This window comes from Jaculus jaculus, chromosome 1 (genome assembly GCF_020740685.1).
Source record: "Jaculus jaculus isolate mJacJac1 chromosome 1, mJacJac1.mat.Y.cur, whole genome shotgun sequence".
Lineage (NCBI taxonomy): Eukaryota > Metazoa > Chordata > Mammalia > Rodentia > Dipodidae > Jaculus > Jaculus jaculus.
Genome location: NC_059102.1, coordinates 315,822,266 through 315,841,018, shown reverse-complemented (window position 1 = coordinate 315,841,018; position 18,753 = coordinate 315,822,266). Strand labels below are relative to the sequence as shown.

Here is an 18,753-nt window from a genome sequence, read left to right as displayed (position 1 = left end):
AAGCCTGTGATGTGGACCCTATAAACAGGCCCCACCTCTTAGGTTTATTAGGATCAAATGCGATCATTTAGGACAAGCTCCGTGCCTGGCACATAGGTAAGCTCAGGACGTGGAGGCAGAAGGGCTTGGGTTCTGACTGGTGCCTGGGGTAAGGGAGAAAAAAGGTCTGGGCAGCAGGCAGGAGAGTTAGGCTTTGGTTCTGTTCTTCGCTGGCAGGCCAGTCTGCTATCTGCCAGGCACCATGGATGGAGGGCTGAAGAAGCCTTGCTCACAGGGGAGACATGCTTAAACATGTTAATTGCTCGTAACCCCATGAGTTCAGTATGGAAGTGTATTCTAGGGGCCCCTGGAGATATAGAGGAAGCATGCTTGACTCTGGGGCAGAATGTCAGGCAAGGTTTCTGGAGAAGGTGTGCGGGTTGGATTTTTAAAAGGTAGGAACATGAAATTAACTTCTTTAAAGCCAGTGGAGTTTTGTACATACACAAGTCTGTGCAAACATCTCTATCTAGTTGCAAGATATTTTCAACAACCCCCAAAGAATCCCAGCCCCATTCAACTGTTGCTTCCGGTGTCCTCTGGTCCAGTCTTTAGCAATCCCCAACCTGTATTCTGTTTTGTGCAATTACCTATTCTGGATATTTCATACAAATGGAGTTATACAATGTTTGACCTTTCATGTCTGGCTTCCTTCATTTAGCATACATGTTGTGGCATGTGTTGGTACTTCACTCCTTTTTATGGCTGAATAATATTCCAATTGCTTGAATGTCCCTTAGCTGATTTTAAAGGGTGGGTAGACAGGAAGGGAACCCAGGAGGGACATTGCTGATAGAGCTGAACTTGAGCCAGAGGGAATGTGGAATGTTTGGTTACTGCTGCCTCTTGAAGTAGGAAGTGGAGATTTGGCCTCAGTTTCCCTGGCAGTAATACAAAGTTAACCACACCTTTCTTTCCTTGCTGGTGGAGGTAGAGAGAGGTGTCGAGGAGAGGAGAGGCCTGGGTCACTATTGCCTTTTCTTTGGTATCTTTTTGTTGTTGTTGTTTATTTGCAAGCAGAGAGAAACGAGAGTGGGCAGAGGAGAGGGAGAATATGGACATGCCAGGGCCTCTAGCCACTGCAAACCACCATGGGCAACTGGCTTATGTGTGTCCTGGGGAATGGAACCTGGGTCCTTAGGCTTCACAGGTAAATGCCTTAACCACTAAGCCATCTCTCTAGCCCAGCATCCTTTATTTTAAAACTTGCTTTTTCCTCCTCCTCTGGCAGCTCCTGCCTGTGTTCTTCTGCCTTCATCCGGGTGTCTACTCATCTTCCTGCTTTCCTTCATCAAGTTCCTCTTTCTGAACTGACCTGAAACCTGAAATTTCTCCTCTTACCCTCTACAGGTGGGTAACCCTATGCATGACGAGATTTTGGCAACCAGGTGCAGGAAAGACCTGGGAATCCTACTCACGCTCAGCTCCCCAACCCTTCCCCTGTCTGTCTGTCCTGGTCAGCCTGGAACTGCCCTCTCTCACATTGTGTGCTGTGGTCAGGACAGGAATGTGGCGGGTCATGCAGGACCTTGCCTTCTACTCGCTCCCCTCTGCTTGTTACGGAGTAGGAGGCAGAAGCCTCCGCGGTGGGGCCCTTTGGAAATGAGCTGTTGCGGGGCTTTGTCTGATGCCCCTGGCAAGGTTGGTAATTACAGGCAAGACAGCTGGGAACAGGCTTGAGAGAAGCAAGCTTGGAATCCGCAGAGCTGAGGCTATCCTGGTAATCAGGGTGGGGCTGTGAGAGAGGAGATGGGGAGAAGCTGGGGGCCTGTGTGGGGATGGAGTCTTGGGGCCCCCTTCCCCTACCATTGTATGCCTAGAATGCATAACTGGGAGCGAGGCCGAGAGCGTGCAGAAAAGCAGGAGTTGATTGTCACTCAGGCCTGGTCTCACTTAAGGGAGGAGAGAGGCCGGGGACCCAGGAGCCCCCGGGAAAGAAACAGTGTGGGAAGAAGGGGTTTGGCTGCTCTCTCAGTACTTGGATGAGGTCCATGTTAGGGCGGAGCCAACTCTACTCAAAGGTGATTCCTTCTTTGGGGTGGAGTCTACTCACAGTGAAGCTATGGGAACAGGAAGTGGAGGGGTTTGACTGTGTACTCCCTAAAGGAGAAGGTGGGAAACCCACGTTTTATTGAGTATCTGTTATCTCCCAGGTTCTGTGATATTCTCTATACATGATTACAGTGAAAACTCATATCTCCATTTTGCAGATAGCAAAACGAAGGAGACAGATAAGTCTTAAAAGCTCACATTGCTCAGCAAAGGTTGTACTGGGGGTCTGGGGAGATAGCTCAGCCCTTAATGGTGTTTGCTTGCAAGCTTACCGGCTCTAGGTCAGCTCTTTAGCACCCATACAAAGCTACCCATCCATACAAAGTGTCTGTAACCCCAACCCACCTACAGAGCCCGGAGAATCTGGAAGCTCAAAAGCTACTAGAAGCTACTCGCTGGTTCACACAAAGCAGCAGCAAGAGCCAAGAAAGAGAGACCCTGCTAGAGGCAATGCTGCAGTTGTCCTCAGACTTCCCCACGTGGGCCATGGCCTGTGAGCCCATACACACAGACATGCGTAATGAATGCAAAGAAAAGAGCCAGGTGTGGTGGGGCACGCCTTTAATCCCAGCACTCAGGAGCCAGTAGGAGGATCTTTTTGAATTCAAGGCCAGCCTGGGACTATAGAGCGAGTCCTAGGTCACCTTGGCCTAGAGTGAGACCCTGCCTCAAAAAAAAAAAAAAAAAAAAAAAAAAGCTGTACAAGGTTTCTCCTACATTTTTTTTCCCCAGAGTATTTTCATCACCTTACATCACTCTCATTCCAGTTGGATCTGATTGGTCAGTCATTCCCCTGCCCTGCTAAAAAGCATCTACGAGTCCACAAAGCTTGAGGAATAGAGATGTGTACCCCTGAGGGTGGGAGCCCTATCTCTTTCTAGGAAGAGTGCCTCATGGTCTGAGCCATGGGCAGGGCTCCAATGGAAGCAGAAATCTTTGCTGGGGCTGCCCGCTTCCTCCTTCTGGGACAGATGGGGGATAAGAGCTGCAGGCAGGGAGTGACTGTAGGGTTAGCCACCGCCCATGGAGTCCTGTGATGTGATGGGGTCTGACCCTCATTGTCATGCTGTAGGCTTCAGTCCCACAGCCCATGGAGTCCTGTGATGGGTGGGGCCTGACCCTCATTGTCATCCTGTAGGCTTCAGTCCCACAGCCCATGGAGTCCTGTGATGGGTGGGGTCTGACCCTCATTGTCATACTGTAGGCTTCAGTCCCACAGTCCATGGAGTCCTGTGATGGGGTGGGGCCTGACCCTCATTGTCATCCTGTAGGCTTCAGTCCCACAGTCCATGGAGTCCTGTGATGGGTGGGGCCTGACCCTCATTGTCACACTCTAGGCTTCAGTCCACAGGCCATGGAGTCCTGTGATGGGATGGGGTCTGACCCTCATTGTCATCCTGTAGGCTTCAGTCCCACAGTCCATGGAGTCCTGTGATGGGTGGGGCCTGACCCTCATTGTCATCCTGTAGGCTTCAGTCCCACAGTCCATGGAGTCCTGTGATGGGTGGGGCCTGACCCTCATTGTCACACTGTAGGCTTCAGTCCCACAGTCCATGGAGTCCTGTGATGGGTGGGGCCTGACCCTCATTGTCACACTGTAGGCTTCAGTCCCACAGCCCATGGAGTCCTGTGATGGGTGGGGCCTGACCCTCATTGTCATACTGTAGGCTTCAGTCCCACAGCCCATGGAGTCCTGTGATGGGAGGGGTCTGGCCCTCATTGTCACACTGTAGGCTTCAGTCCCACAGTCCATGGAGTCCTGTGATGGGTTGGGGCCTGACCCTCATTGTCATACTGTAGGCTTCAGTCCCACAGCCCATGGAGTCCTGTGATGGGTGGGGCCTGACCCTCATTGTCATACTGTAGGCTTCAGTCCCACAGCCCATGGAGTCCTGTGATGGGGTGGGGTCTGGCCCTCATTGTCACACTGTAGGCTTCAGTCCCACAGCCCATGGAGTCCTGTGATGGGTGGGGCCTGATCCTCATTGTCATACTGTAGGCTTCAGTACCACAGCCCATGGAGTCTTGTGATCGGTGGGGCCTGACCCTTATTGTCATAATGTATGCTTCAGTCCCACAGCCCATGGAGTCCTGTGATGGGGTAGGGTCTGGCCCTCATTGTCACACTGTAGGCTTCAGTCCCACAGCCCATGGAGTCCTGTGATGGGTGGGGCCTGACCCTCATTGTCACACTGTAGGCTTCAGTCCCACAGCCCATGGAGTCCTGTGATGGGGTGGGGTCTGACCCTCATTGTCATCCTGTAGGCTTCAGTCCCACAGCCCATGGAGTCCTGTGATGGGTGGGGTCTGACCCTCATTGTCACACTGTAGGCTTCAGTCCCACAGTCCATGGAGTCCTGTGATGGGTTGGGGCCTGACCCTCATTGTCATACTGTAGGCTTCAGTCCCACTGCCCATGGAGTCCTGTGATGGGGTGGGGCCTGGCCCTCATTGCTATGGGTATTTTTACAGCCTATGTCCTTCAGAGTCCTGATGTCTCTAGTGCCTGACTACCTGTCTGGCCAGAAGGCCAGCAGGGTCTGGGAATGGAGGCTCTGGTTTTTCGGGCTAAAGGGGTTTGGATAGGAACAAGTGCTTAGCCTGAGATGTAATGTGGAAACTTAAAAAACAACTGAGTGTGAGCAGAACGACATATTTGTCACCTGCTCTTTACTCCAGGAAAGGAAGTGTCAGAGACCAGGGTGTGGATTTGAGAATCTTCAGGCAAGCGAACCTTGGGGGAGCCATGGAAAGGGAACACTCTCAGTATATGAAAAGCCGATTGGTACTTCGGCATTTCAATTGACCGGCTATTCCTAGATAAGAGTGGAGGAGGTGTCAGATCTGAGGCCGTGGGCTGAGGTGGGAGGAGAAGGTTTCATGGAGAACCCAGGCCTGGCCCCCTCAGTGCCATCTCATTGCATCTCTCACCCCAAGCCTCACTCTAAGGCTTCCCCATAAAAGGCAGCCCTCCCCAGCAGTATCCCATATGTCCTTCCTCCTCCATGCTCCCTTCTCACTTCTCAGCTCTCCCAGTCCACATGCCAGCCTTAAGTTGGCAAAGTTCCCCCTTCTAAATAGCTCTTCAGGCCTTGAGGCAGGGTTGGGTGAGCTGGCTTCGAGGTCTCTTAGGGTCAGGGACAGTTGAAACCTACTCAGGACAGCAGGCCATGAGGACAGGAGAGTGTTTTGTGTTGTTTGACCCCCGCTCAGAGAGCGGGCCTGTGGGCCACACAGCTCACCCACTTCCTGCTGTCTTCCAACCTGCCCCACTCAAGGCGCCGGTTGTCATTGCTAGTCCTTCCTCTGCTCACCTGGTGGGCAGGGAGGGGCCCCCTCTGCCCCAGGCAGAGGAAGCATCTCAAAGCCCTGTGGGTGGTGAAAATTAAATAGAGCATCCTGGCATCTTAAAGCCCTGGTTACCTTCCCACAAGCTCTGGGTCCTGTCTCCTCACTGGCCCCACCCCGGACAGACGCCAGAGGGATTACTCATCCCGGCGTACCCCTTGTTTCCTTCTAGATTGATCAGAAATGGGTCCGGGGTAAGCTAGGGGATGGGATGCTGTGGCCTGTGTGTGTGTGTGTGTGTGTGTGTGTGTGTGTACACACGCATGCGTGAGTGTGCTGGGTTGGGGGCAGGGACTTTCTGAGAGCCAGATGGGGGTGCCAGAGAGAGCAGAGCAGGTCTCTACAGAACCTGCCTAGCCAGGGCAGGTGGAGCTGGGTGGGGCAGGCAGGAGCCATTTCAGGTTTCAGGGGGGACTGGAGTATGTGTGGTGGTGTTTCAGTGTCTAAGTTTGAAGGGTACCCACCTTAGCCCCTGCCTTAGACAGAAGGAAATTAAGAAAGTAGGTGGAAAGGGGCGTGGCTCTGCTTCCTGGCTCAGGTATCCCGATAGGAGCCAGTCTTTGTGCCCCTCCCCTGCTCGGAGAAGTGCCCTGCCTCCGCCCTGGGGCTGTGGGGATGGTGAGCTCACGTCTGCTGTCCTGGGAGAGAGTGCCTGGTTAGCGCGGGGGTGGGGCACGTGGTGCCAGCTCCTGGTCCTGCGGCTTCCCTTTGAGCCCACTGAGAACGAGCTGCTCCCTCTAGACGCTAGTCAGCACTGTCACCCAGGGTCACTAGAACCCTAGCTGGGGTATTGGAGCAAGGCCAGGAGCCCATTTTTTGGTTAGGGTCAGTCTTGGCCCATTCTTTCTGCACCTTTGTTCTTTCTGGGGTAGGAAGAATCTAGCATGGGCCTCTTGGGTTGAATGGCTGCCCATTTCCAAGGCTGGATGGGAAGGAATGGTAGATGGTTAGATTCAGAAGCCACCCTTTCTCGAGGCAGGGGCAGTTTGGTCTCAATTGCAAGGGCTTCTGCCACCTAGTTCTTGTCATTGGTGAGAAGAGGGCATGGGGCGGGGGATCAGCAGTTCTTCCCCTTCCTGGTCTTCTGATTGTGCTGCTGTTCAGAGAAACAGAGTCCACACTAGCCCCCCCCACACGGGCATACCTCAAAGCCCCAGCGACAGTCAGATTTTCCCAGCGATGTCAGGAGGCCTATGGACTGCCTTGAAAGTAGTGACCATGGGCCAGCTACATGCTCTAGTTCCCACTTTTGTTTTGTTCTGTTAAACTTGGGGTTGTGCCTCTCAGATGTCCTTCAGCTTAGTGCTGGCGCCTGCTAATAATTGAATGGGGGAGTCCACTGTCTCGTGGAGGGGAAAGAGAAGGGTGAAGTCAGGTACCCGCACCATCTGCTTTTACATGGAAGCTACGCTGTGTGTCTGCATTTTCACTCAAAGCAGAAACCTTGAGGCCCCCACCATTGCTTAACAGTGCCACATGGTTGGGCATGTCTTTAAAACTCTAGGAGTAACGTGTCATGTCAAAGAAGAAACAGCATGCCCCGCGCTAGCTAGTCTTATGCCCTGGCAGGTGCTCTGCCCCTGGGCACACTGCTAGCTTTTTGGGTTGGAGTTTGGACATCTGGCTCCATTCTTGCCCTTGCCTAAAGTACTTTTGAGTGAAACTTGTAGTGATATCCTTGAACACGGGCACTGAGATTGGTGAAGATCGGGAGCCTTGGGGCAGGGGGTGCCCACATTTGTACAACTACTCGAGAGGGAGTGCAGGGCAGATTGTGTAGGAATCAGAGGCTGGAAGGGGCAAGGACCCACAGATGCCTCTCAGGAGGGCACCTTCCACTGTGCCCTGGCAGGACCACCCTTCGTAAACCCTGGCTGAGGAAAGGAAATGGGAGCATCAGAGACTGGCACCTGTCAGAGGAGAACCTTTACCTTCTTGTCATTTTACCCTTTTCTGAAGTCCTTTTCTAAAACCAGACCCAGGTGCCACTGCTCGGCTGGCCTGGTACTTGCAGCCCTGTCCTCCATAGAGAAAGAGGTAGCTTCCTGTTCAGGTTCATTCTTTTTTATGTTACATATTTATTTGTTTGGGGGGAGGAAGAGGCAGATAGAGAGAATGGGCGCACCAGGGCCTCCAGCACACGAACTCTAGATGCACCACCTTGTGCATCTGGCTTATGTGTGCCCTGGGGACTCGAACCCTGGTCTCTAGGCTTCACAGACAGGAGCCTTAACTGCTAAGCCACCTCTCCAGCCCTCAGGTTCATTCCTGTGCTATGCTCTTTCCCTACCTTTTCTTCACTGGCTGGCATTCTCCCAGCCACATTCTCATCAGGTTCTGCCTCATGTCCCACCCTCAGGCTGAAAGGACTTGGGCTGCATTGCTGGTGGGTTGTCACAAGGGCAGTGGCAAAAGGAGGTGGTGACCACAGGTACCTATGCCTGGCAGTCTCTCCTCAGCTCATGCCACTCGTGGGTACATGCTTGAGCTCAGCATTTGTCCACTTGGGCTGCTTCTGTGAGTGGGGAAGGAGGACGCCATTTGGCCCCGGTCTGCATTTTGCCCTCACTCCCGTACTCTTACACTCATGTACCCCAGGGCTTTGCTCTCTCTGCCTCCTGTCAGGTTTTCAGAGTTGTTTTTTTTTTTTTTTTTTCCAGAGGCCTCCAATTGTTTTCTGAAGAAATTCAATCTGGAGCTCAGACAAAAGCTGGGGCTGCCAGAGGAGAAACCCCATTCTCTCCCCCTCTGTCCCTATCCCCCCACTGCCATAACCTCTCCCGCTTTGGATGCTGGGTATGGGTTCCAGGACCCAGCTGCCATCACCTAGGCAACAGGGGGTTTTGGTTGCTATGGTGATCAATGTGGAAGAAGCTGGGCGGCCGGGACAAAAGTCCCCATATCTCCCCCCTAGTCCTTCCCTCAGTCCCCTTGGGATGATACGGAGACACATTCCATTAATTTTATTTCTGAAAGGCCTTTGGAGGGGAGAAGGGGCTTCTTTTTGTGCTGGGCTCTCTTTTCCCTCCCTCTCTCTTCCCTGGCCTCCTTTTAACCCCACATGATCCATGGCTGGCTTGAGCAGGGGACCGAGTGCCTGTGTTTGTATCTCAGGAGCTGGGATGAGAAACAGGGGGGCGTATTCCCCTTCTGCAGCCTCCCACCCTCTGCCCCTCAGCCCAGGGCAGCTTTCTGCCCTGTGCCAAGTCTGGACTTCTCTCCTGTCTCGTCATCGCTCTGACATTTCCACTTGTTGATCTCATCTCGTGGTCCCCTCCCCCACCCTTTCTTCCCTGGGAACGCTGCCCACCCGGGAGACCCTCCAAACCCAGTCCCTGAAACTGATTAAGTAAGGGGAACTTCTGCCCTTCTCTTTGCTTACTTCCTAGTCCTTTCTCCAACCTCTCCAATGCTGGGATTTGTTCCCTTCGGTACCTGGAAGAGACAGTGGGCAAGGGCCTCAGAAATCAAGGGCCCTCGTGGTCCCTGTGTTTGGTGGTGGAGGGAGGAACAAGCTTTGGTGCGTTTTGAACACCTTGATGTGGGTTGCAGGCTAGGGATGCGGAGTTGGTGTTGAGCTGGGGAGGAAGGTGGGGGCTCCAGGCTGAGCAGCCCAGAACAAAGCACTGGGAGGTGGCTGGTGCTCTGTCAAGCTTCCAGTGTATCTGGAGGGGAAACACAGAGACTTCAACTTACCTCTGAGTGTGTTTGAAGTAGTGGGGCTGGTGTGTGTGTGTGTGCGCGTGCCCACGCGAAACAGTTCTGTATTTAGTCGTACCAATAGCAGGATTTCTTTATATACCACCTCCCTCCCTAGTCTCAGGAAGTGTCTGGGGCTTGGAGTTTGAGTGATCCTGGGCTAGACTGCCTAACTGATTAGTAGCTGTGCAGTTGAGGAAAGCCTTTCATCCTGGGATCCTTACATGGACCCCATGGAGGAGGGAGGCACCCTCACCTTCCTTGTTTAAAGGGGAAGTACCTTGCCCATGGTCACAGCCATCAGTGGGAGAGTTGAGTTTTGCACCCAGATGTTTGAGTGCAGCTTCCAGCTTGTGGTTGTTGCTGGTGCTGGCAGATGTGGGCATTCAGAGGGAGGGGGAGGCAAGGGAGGGAGGGCACTAGGCTGGACTCTGATCCATGGGCATTCCTCTTTCCTTTTGCTTCACCACTCCTCACTCTGTAATCCACTTGTCTTTGAGCTCCTGGCAAAGTGCAGTAGAGAGAATAAGTGAGAACCACATCAAGAGTGGTGTGGCTGAGCCACCTAAGCCGGATGGAGGAGCAGACCAGCGGAATGGTTCTCAGGAGCTGGGGGCCGGTGCCCAACGCGTGATTTGTAGGCAGGAGGGTGAACATAGGCCCAGCTTGTGGCAAAAGGTTCTTTTTAGAGGTTCAGGTTTGGGTTTAGGTATGATGTCTGTCCCTTAAGTATGTCCCTATAACTCCTTTTTTTTTAAAAAAATATATTTTTAAATTTACTTGAGTGGGGGAGGGAGGGAAAGAGGCAGATAGAGAGAATGGGCCCGCCAGGGCCTCCAGCCTCTGCAAACTCCAGAAATCTGTACTGCCTTGTGCATCTGGCTTATGTGGGTCCTGGGGAATCAAACCTGGGTCCTTTGCCTAGGCAAATGCCTTCACTGCTAAGCCATCTTTCCAGCCCCCTACAGCATTCTTGCTTTCACTTGGAGATATGGACATGTGTGCTCTACTGATTGCCTGTGGAGGCCTTTGTTGGGTAATGGTTTTCACATTGATTTTATCTCCCTACAGTGGCAGCTTCTCTGACAGGTAGGCACAGGTATTCAATAACTAAGAGGGTATCCGTTACTGTGCCCACAGGAAAGGAGATGGATACAAATATGTATCACTCATTCTGTTTATTCTCAAAATGTTGCTGGTTTCCAGGTAACGAAACAAAGCAACTCTGTTTCAGCTCTTCACATAATGGTCTTCTCAGCATTTGACCTGGCTGTGTTCATTCCTCCCTTGAAACCCACTTGCCTTCTTTTCTGCCTTGAGACCCAGCTCTGCTGGCCTCCTCTGGTCTTGTCTTCTCAGCATTTTTTCCCTCTGGACACATGAATGCTCTGGAGTTCTCAGGTCTGTTACGTAGTCCTCTCCCAAGTTCATCCCCGTGGCTCTGCACTTTGTCCATAAATAACCTCAGCTCGGACTCCATGCCCACTGCTTCCTAGCCACGAGCTTTGTGCATGGGGACCAGGGCTTGTCATTCTTCTCCCTCAACTTGCTCTTCCTGGTTCTTCCCTATCTTAGTGAGGTATGGCCATCTTCACTCTTGCTCAGGTGAGTCATTCTCGATGCTCTTCTCCCCCACAGCCTCCCTTCATCTGATCAGGCTGATTTCAGGTGACATTACTCACCTCTTCCTCTGCTGTAGATGACCATCACTACCCCAGGACCTCCTTCCTGATCTTTCTGTTTCTACTTTTCCCTCTTTCCCAGCTCCTGTCATGGCTAAAGCATCTTCATTGGGCTGGGGATATAGCTAGCTCAGTGGTAGAACACTTGCTAAGAATGTCCAAATTCCTGGGTTCAATCCCCAATATAAGAATGAAAAATAAGCCGGGTGTGGTGGCACACACCTTTAGTCCCAGCACTCCGGAGGCAGAGGTAGGAGGATGGTTATGAGTTCAAGGTCAGCCTGAGCTAGAGGGAGATCCTACCTCGAGAAAATGTGCTTGGGGTTGTATGTAAAGGAGTGGTACCCTTCCTTTGGCTCTTACATTGTTTCCGCCGCTTCTTCTGCAATGGACCCTGAGCCTTGGTGGGTGTGAGATGCTTCAGTGCCGGACTCTCTTCCGTCCCTTCTCAGCACTCTGTTGCCTTTTGGATCATCCCAGTGGTCATCACCATCTGAAGAGAGAAGCTTCTCTAGGCAGAGGTGAGAGGAGATTAGTACATGAGAACGGACACTAAGTGCAGTGCTTTTTGGTTCTGATTTGTCTTTACTCCACCCCCACCCTGCTGCCAGCTCTCTCCAGTTCCTGTCCCTCCGTTTTCCTGGCTGAGAGGATGTCTTGATTTTCCCCAACAGAATGCCCAGGATGGCCAGGCCTACCTGAACTTCCTGTGGCTGTTACAGCTGCTATGTAGCTATTTCAGGGGAGCCTGAGCGCCCCTTAACGTGCTATTTCCTTTCCGCAGGAACGTCGCTTGAATTTCTCTGAGATAAGCCCACCCGTCCAGCAAAATAGAGTCCCTCAGGGTGACAGTCGATTTCCTAAAGGTGCCTCTTGGCCTGAAGAAGCCGGTGCTGAAGGAGGTGGCTGTGGGGCCCCCCAAGAGGCCCCAGCCCGCGGCCCTGGAGCGCTACAAGGCTCGGCGTTCGGACGCCATGGACACCGAGTCCCAGTACTCGGGCTATTCCTACAAGTCGGGCCACTCCCGCAGCTCCCGCAAGCACAGGTGGGCGTGACGCAGGCGGCAGCGGTGGTGCGGGGCTGGCAGAAGTGGGCACATACCTGCTGGAGGACCGGGGAGGGATGCTGCTAAGACCTTGACTCTCCTCTTTTTCCATCTGCTCCTCTGGGCTTCCTGCTCCAGGGACCGCCGAGACCGACACCGGTCCAAGAGCCGAGATGGGAGCCGTGGAGACAAGTCGGTGACCATTCAGGCTCCAGGAGAGCCCCTCCTGGACAATGAGTCCACGCGGGGGGATGAGCGGGTGAGCGTTGGGAAGACAAAGGGGTCCCGAGTGGGCATCATGGGACTGCCCGTGGAGGAGCTGGAGGTCCCCTCGGGGAGGGGAGGGCCGGGGCTGTGCAACCTGGTCCAGGCCCAGCGCAGGAGCAGGGGGAGTATCTTTTTGCTTGTTTTATTCTTTGAAGAGAGGGTTTTCTTATATAGCCCAGGCTGGCCAGAACTCACGGAATAGCCCAGGCTGGCCTGCATCTTATGATTCTCCTGTTATCCCCCCCCAAGCTCGAATTTCAGGTGTCTATCCCCAGGCCTGTTGGGGAGTGGGAGAAGTGGGTATCCTGGTGTACTTCCTTGTGTTTGGTATTGGGACCTTGTTGTAGTAAAATCCAGGGAATTTCTGTGGAAACCCTCTGGAGGCGGTAATGGCCCAAGTGTGTAATAGGAATGCATCCCTGCCCCCCTCAGGAGTCTGCCTGAAGGAGGGCAGTGGTGGTGGATGTGGGTGGGGCCAAAGGGTGTGGGCTGCCAGGCTTTCCTTGAGCCTCAGGTCTGTGCACAAGGGTGCCGTCTGCTGTTGGTTTATGGAACAGCATCACTTAGGTCCTAGGGGAAGGAGGCCCTGGAAGAGTTGGTGAAGCCAAAGGGATGGGAAAAGTGAGGCTAGTGGACAGGGGGTAGCAAGTGGGGCGGTGGGGCGGGGGGGGGGGGGGGGGGAACCTAGAACAATTCACCAGTTCAGGTTGAGCAGGTTTCCTTCACTGTATCCTCTGGCCCATTGCATCCCCTGGTTAGGAAGACACTGGGCAGAACCTGGCCCTGGAGTGTAGCAGGGTCAGGATTTGAGATGGCACTGAGGTTGTTGCCTGTGTCTCATTTCCTGTTTTTTCTTTTTAGGAGTATCTTAGGGAATAGAAATGCCTAGCTCCTTGCTCCTCAGGAAAATGTTACCTGTATCTAACATTAGGAATACTTGGGTTTTGGGAGTAGATCGTACCTGAGTGAGATGTTCCCTCCCCAATGCCCCAATTCTTCTCAGAAATTCCTGGGATCCAGTCTCCTGGGTTCTTGACGTGATATTGAGACAGGATCACATCCCTTGTTGTTGGGGAGGGATTCTTAAGACCTTGATCCTTGAAAGACTAGGTAGTATGTCTGGGAGTCATAGGGTGAGGGGTAGCTCCCGTCCTTGAGCTGACAATCTCCAGCACATCTACTTTCTGTATTCAGCTCAGACTCTTCTCCCATCCTAGGGAGAGGAGAGTTCTTAGCCTGCTTAGTCACTGGCCTTGCTAGCATGCCTCCTCCATTCCCACCTCTAATGTCTTAGTTCTACAGTCTGAATCCCCAGGTGTTAGGATAGGACTTCCTATGTCCAGGCTGTCTGGGGACTCAGGATGGCCTTGAGCCACTGTTTAGAACCAACTTGAGCAGACCACACTCTGAAGAGCACAGAAGCCTCTTCACTGCCCCAGCAGCCCTTGTCCTGTGGGCATTCAGATGGCTTCTCAGCAGAGCTGGCTTTGTGGATACCCACAGTGACTCTGAGTCTTCCCTGGGTTCCCCCTGCTGTGCCTTGATAGTCACTCTTTTCCCTTAATCATAAACCTGCAGTTGCTCACCCTGCTGTAGATGCTATTAGTTAATTAGTTTATTTGGAGACAGGGTCTCATGCAGCTCAAGTTACCCTCAAACTCATACATAGTTGAGATGACCTTGAATCTCCTGTGTCACCTTCCAAGTCCTGAGATTACAAGTATGTACCACTACCCATCCTTCTCTTCCTCCCTTTCTTCCTGTTTTCAGCCTTTCTTTCTTTCCTTCCTTCCTCTCTCTCTTCCTCCTTCCCTTTCTCTCTCTCTCTCTCTTTCTTTCTTTCTGAGACAGAGTCTTGCTACGTAGCCCAGACTTATCTTGAAGTTGTTGCGGCTCTCCTGCCTCGTCTCCCGAGTGCTGGAATTATAGGCATGCACTGCCACACGTGGCTGTGTCAGGTGCCTAGTGCTTAGTCTGGCATTGATGTGTGGCTTGTACAAGTGGCCTTTGCCCTCGTCTTCCTGGCCAGGCTGCTCTCCAGTCCTACACTTGAGGCCCAGCTCTGTGCATCTTCTGGATGCCTTGGTTTATGAACTCCATGCCATGAATGTGCCGGGTATCTAGCAGCAGAGTGAGCAGCTTGGAGGCCACAGCAGTGAAGAGGCCCTCTGGCTTCTGCTGAAGTCATGGAATGCAAAACAGAAAGAGGCAAAAAACAAAAAACAAACAAAAAAAAAAAAAAACCCACAAAACTGGAAGAAACTTAGGACAGTGCTTTTAAAACCTTAATGTTTGGGCTGAAGAGATAGCTCAGCAGCTAAGGTGCTTGCCTTCAAAGCCTAAGGACCCAGGTTCGATTCCCTAGTACCCATGCAAAGCCAGATATATCAGGAGGCACATGCGTCTAGAGTTTATTTGCAGTGGACGAGGCCCTGGTGTGCCCATTTTCTCTCTCTCTTAAACAAATAAATGAATATAACAACAGCAGCAACAATAACAACAAATCCTTAATGTTTGACCAGTTCACGGAGATCTTGTTAAAATGTGCAGCGGGCCTGTGATTTTGCCTTTCTAATATGCTCCCAAGTGCCTTCTACACTGCAGGGCCACAGAGCACATTTTGAAGCAGCACTAAGAGATCATTTAGTTTAGAGGTTCTCAATTTTGGATGAGCATTAAAATTGTCTGGGGAGCATTTTTTATTTTTAAGGTTGACAAGCAGATCTCACTCTGCATAATTGGTTATTTTCCAAGCTCCCTAGGTAATTCTACGGTGTGCAGCTGGGGCTGGCATCCACTAATTCAGTTGAGCTTTATCATGTCACCCACTGCCAGGGGTTAGCTGGGGTCCCATCATTCTCTGGAAGCAAGCCTGACCTCAGGTCCTTGTCACTGCCTGCGCAACTCCCTTGGCAGCTGTCCTCTGCTCCCTTTTCTGAGGGTCATCACCTCACGTATGGTCTTTTCCTCTCTGACCAGTGTGCAGCTCCCTGGGGGTTTGGGTCTTAGCTGTCTATATTTGCAGAGGCAAGACTCGCGCACACATCACAGGCCAGGAAGTTCTTTGATGATTACAGGGTTGTTGATTCTCCTCCTCTCTCTGCCTTCCCTTGGTCACCTTTCCTCTTCTCTTCTTCTTTCCCCTTTATCCGCCGCCTGGCCGCAGGATGACAACTGGGGCGAAACCACAACCGTAGTCACAGGCACCTCTGAGCACAGCATCTCCCACGATGACCTCACGCGCATTGCCAAGGACATGGAGGACAGTGTCCCGCTGGACTGCTCGCGTCACCTGGGCGTGGCCGCGGGGGCCACGCTGGCACTGCTGTCGTTCCTCACGCCGCTGGCGTTCCTGCTGCTGCCCCCACTGCTGTGGCGGGAGGAGCTCGAGCCGTGTGGGACGGCCTGCGAGGGCCTCTTCATCTCTGTGGCCTTCAAGCTGCTCATTCTGCTGCTGGGCAGCTGGGCTCTGTTCTTCCGCCGGCCCAAGGCCTCGCTGCCCCGCGTCTTCGTGCTGCGCGCGCTGCTCATGGTGCTGGTCTTCCTGCTCGTTGTCTCTTACTGGCTCTTCTACGGTGTGCGCATCCTCGACGCCCGTGAGCGCAGCTACCAGGGCGTGGTGCAGTTCGCCGTGTCGCTGGTGGACGCCCTGCTCTTCGTGCACTACCTGGCTGTGGTCCTGCTGGAGTTGCGGCAGCTCCAGCCCCAGTTCACGCTCAAGGTCGTGCGCTCCACCGATGGGGCCAGCCGCTTCTACAATGTCGGTCATCTCAGGTATGGGAGGAGGATGGCACAGGGAAAAGATTTGTCAGGAAGGAGGATGGGGCTGGCTGGGAGGAAATTGAGTACTTTGCATGTAGTAGGTCTTCAGTAATGTTTGCTGTCTGATGGGAAGGTCGTGTGTTGTGGGGTTGTGGTCAAGATGCCACTGGGAGCTACGAGCCGGGAGTGCCAAGTGATTGAAGAACGGTAGAGAGGCCTGGGCCACGAGTTTTTCTAGCCCTTTGTTGGAGGCCCAACACAGCTTCTTGTGAGCCTGAGTGAGTCACTGAGATGGGCTGACCAAGAAAGGGACCTCCAGAAGAAAAGATACGAAGTCAGCTCCCCACAAGCTGGGGGTGTCCCTTCATTCCCCCAGGCCCCATGCAAAGTATCAGTGGGTCCCATCAAGAATCTTGGGAAAATGTCGAGGGTGCTAAGAAAGCCCATGGCTGAGGCCTTCTGTCCCCTGAGATTCAGCATAGCAGGCCCAGCCCTGAGAAGGGTTGGGAGCCTGGTAAGTAGACCTCAGGTTCGACCCAGGCTTCCTGGAAGTAGCTTGTCACCATCATGTGTCCTCTCCAGCCCGGCCAACCTGCCCTGATGTGTCCCTTCCCCTGCGCCCCTTGTCTGTCCCTTCTCCTTCCCCCCTCCTGCCGTCTCCCCCACAGCATCCAGCGTGTGGCAGTATGGATCCTGGAGAAGTATTACCATGACTTCCCTGTCTACAACCCCGCCCTCCTCAACCTGCCCAAGTCCGTCCTGGCCAAGAAAGTGTCTGGCTTCAAGGTGTATTCTCTCGGAGAGGGTGAGCGGCCCTGCTCCTCCGCCCCTCCTGACCTCTTCCCAGGCAGGACTCCAAGCTCCTTCCACTCTCACTCTCTCTCACCCTTCTTCCCTTGCTTTTTTCTTCTCCAGCCCGTGTCCCGGTTCCTTCTGTCCTGTCATTTCCCCTGACTTCAGGTGGCTGGTCTTAGCTGCTGATCTTACCCGCTGTCCCTTTATATTTATGGTGTGTCCCCATCCAGTTCCTCGGTGTCTGCTCCCAGCGCTGGTCTCTGCCCCTGGGCCCTCCGAGCTGCAGAACCAGCTGTACTGGGAGGCGTGCGTGCAAGACTTCCACCTTCCCAGTGCCTTCCTGGCTGCACTCTTGAGGTCTCTCCCCGAGGTTGCCAGGAGGGCCGGGACCGGGAGGCGCTGCGGGGGGTGGGAACACATTCTCTGGATGTGTCAGGCTCTGTCCCCAGAGCTCCTGGAGAGGGAAGAGGGGTCTCACTCTCCGGTGACCATCTCCTCTGTCCTGGTCCTGTGCAGAAAACAGCACCAACAACTCCACTGGCCAGTCTCGGGCTGTGATCGCAGCGGCGGCCCGGCGGCGGGACAACAGCCACAATGAGTACTACTATGAGGAGGCCGAGCATGAGCGCAGGGTGCGCAAGCGCAGGGCCAGGTGGGTGCAGGGGTGCCTGCAGGGGGGGGGGGTGCTGCCGCTGGGATGAGCTGGGAAGAGGAAGCCCCAGGGACTCCTGTACCTGAACGATAGTGGTAGAGAGATGTCATTCATCTTCCAGTGCTGCGGTAACTGATGACCGGATTCCGCAGCTGCAAATAGAAACATCTGTTATCTCTCCATTCCGTGGGTCAGGTTCAGGCTTGCTAGGCCATCTGCCTGGGCCTCGAAGGCTGAAATCAGGACAGCTCTCCCCAGAGCCTGGGCTTTTCTTCCAGCGAAGCTCCCTGGTTTTGGCAGCATCATTTCATTGTCACACCATCCCCAGGCAGTTTTCAGCCTCACAGCTGCTGCTTCTAGCAGGAGCAGGCTCTCTCTGACTTTCGCCACCTATAGTCAAAGACTCTGGTTTTCAGGCTCAACAGGATAATTATCTCCTTATTTTCAAATTAACTAACTTGGTTCTTGAGCTGCATTTGGAAAATGTACCAAGGTGATTGACTAATGAGGGCTGGGAGTCTGACAGAGGTGGGAGGCATCTTTGAGTTCTTCTGACTGCAGAGGGGTAGGGACTCACGGAGCCTCATCTGTGACAGTTGGGGTTCAGGCTAGACTAGAATTCCTTCCAGTAGATTCTGGAGGCTTGCTCAGTAGATGGGGGAGTTTTTGGTTTTTAGTCTGTAGAAATGAGTTTCTGGTATCTGTCTTTTGATGGTTTTCCTATTCTTTCTTAAAGAATAGGACTTTGTGTCTCTAGTATTTTTATTTATTTATTTGAAAATAGACAGAGAGATAGATAGATAGAGACACAGAGAGAGACTAAGAATGAATAGGTACACCAGGGCCTCTTGCACTGCAGACCAACTCAAGATACATTCACCATTTTGTGTATCTGGCTTTATGTGGTAGTGGGGAATTGAACTTGGGCTGTTAGGCTTTGTAGGCAAGTGCCTTAACCACTGAGAAATCTCTCTAGTTCCTATTTTGGTGAATTCTTAAATGCTCTTCTTAGCCTTCCCTTTATCACATAAACTTAAGTCCTGTCTGAAGAATCTTTTTTGTTTTGTTTTTCTACTTTGAAATAAATATTAGAGAGAGAAAGAGACAGATAGATATATGTATATGTTTATATACATATATGTGTGTGTGTATGTGTGTGTGTATATATATAGAGAGAGAGGAGGGAGAGGGAGAGAAGGAGAGGGAGAGAATGGGCATTCTAGGGCCTCTAGTCACTGCAGATAAACTCCAGATACATGTGCCATCTTGTGCATCTGGCTTTATATGGGTACTGGGGAATCAAACCTGGGTCCTGAGGCTTTGCAGGCAAGTACCTTTAACCACTGAGCCATCTCCCCAACCTTTTTTTTGTTTTGTTTTGGTGTACATGTGTGGTATGTGCACATGTGTGC

The 18,753-nt window shown here is 52.7% G+C and overlaps 1 protein-coding gene across 6 annotated transcripts in view; it reads left to right on the top strand.

Moving 5' to 3' along the window:
- Positions 1 to 18,753, top strand: part of Vangl2 (VANGL planar cell polarity protein 2) — a 29,996-nt gene that overhangs the window by 3,196 nt on the left and 8,047 nt on the right. For 2 of the 6 annotated variants that reach the window (XM_045158388.1, XM_045158391.1), the window contains exons 2-7: positions 1,271 to 1,389; positions 11,605 to 11,865; positions 12,004 to 12,124; positions 15,299 to 15,906; positions 16,563 to 16,699; positions 17,206 to 17,341. In XM_045158388.1, the coding sequence (XP_045014323.1) occupies positions 11,795 to 11,865; positions 12,004 to 12,124; positions 15,299 to 15,906; positions 16,563 to 16,699; positions 17,206 to 17,341 (1,073 nt within the window). In that variant the 5' untranslated portion in view covers positions 1,271 to 1,389; positions 11,605 to 11,794. Of the gene's footprint in view, positions 1 to 1,156; positions 1,190 to 1,270; positions 1,390 to 11,322; positions 11,342 to 11,604; positions 11,866 to 12,003; positions 12,125 to 15,298; positions 15,907 to 16,562; positions 16,700 to 17,205; positions 17,342 to 18,753 lie in introns of those variants that run through there. The other 4 variants (XM_004671120.2, XM_045158381.1, XM_045158372.1 and 1 more) reach the window with 3 other exon arrangements.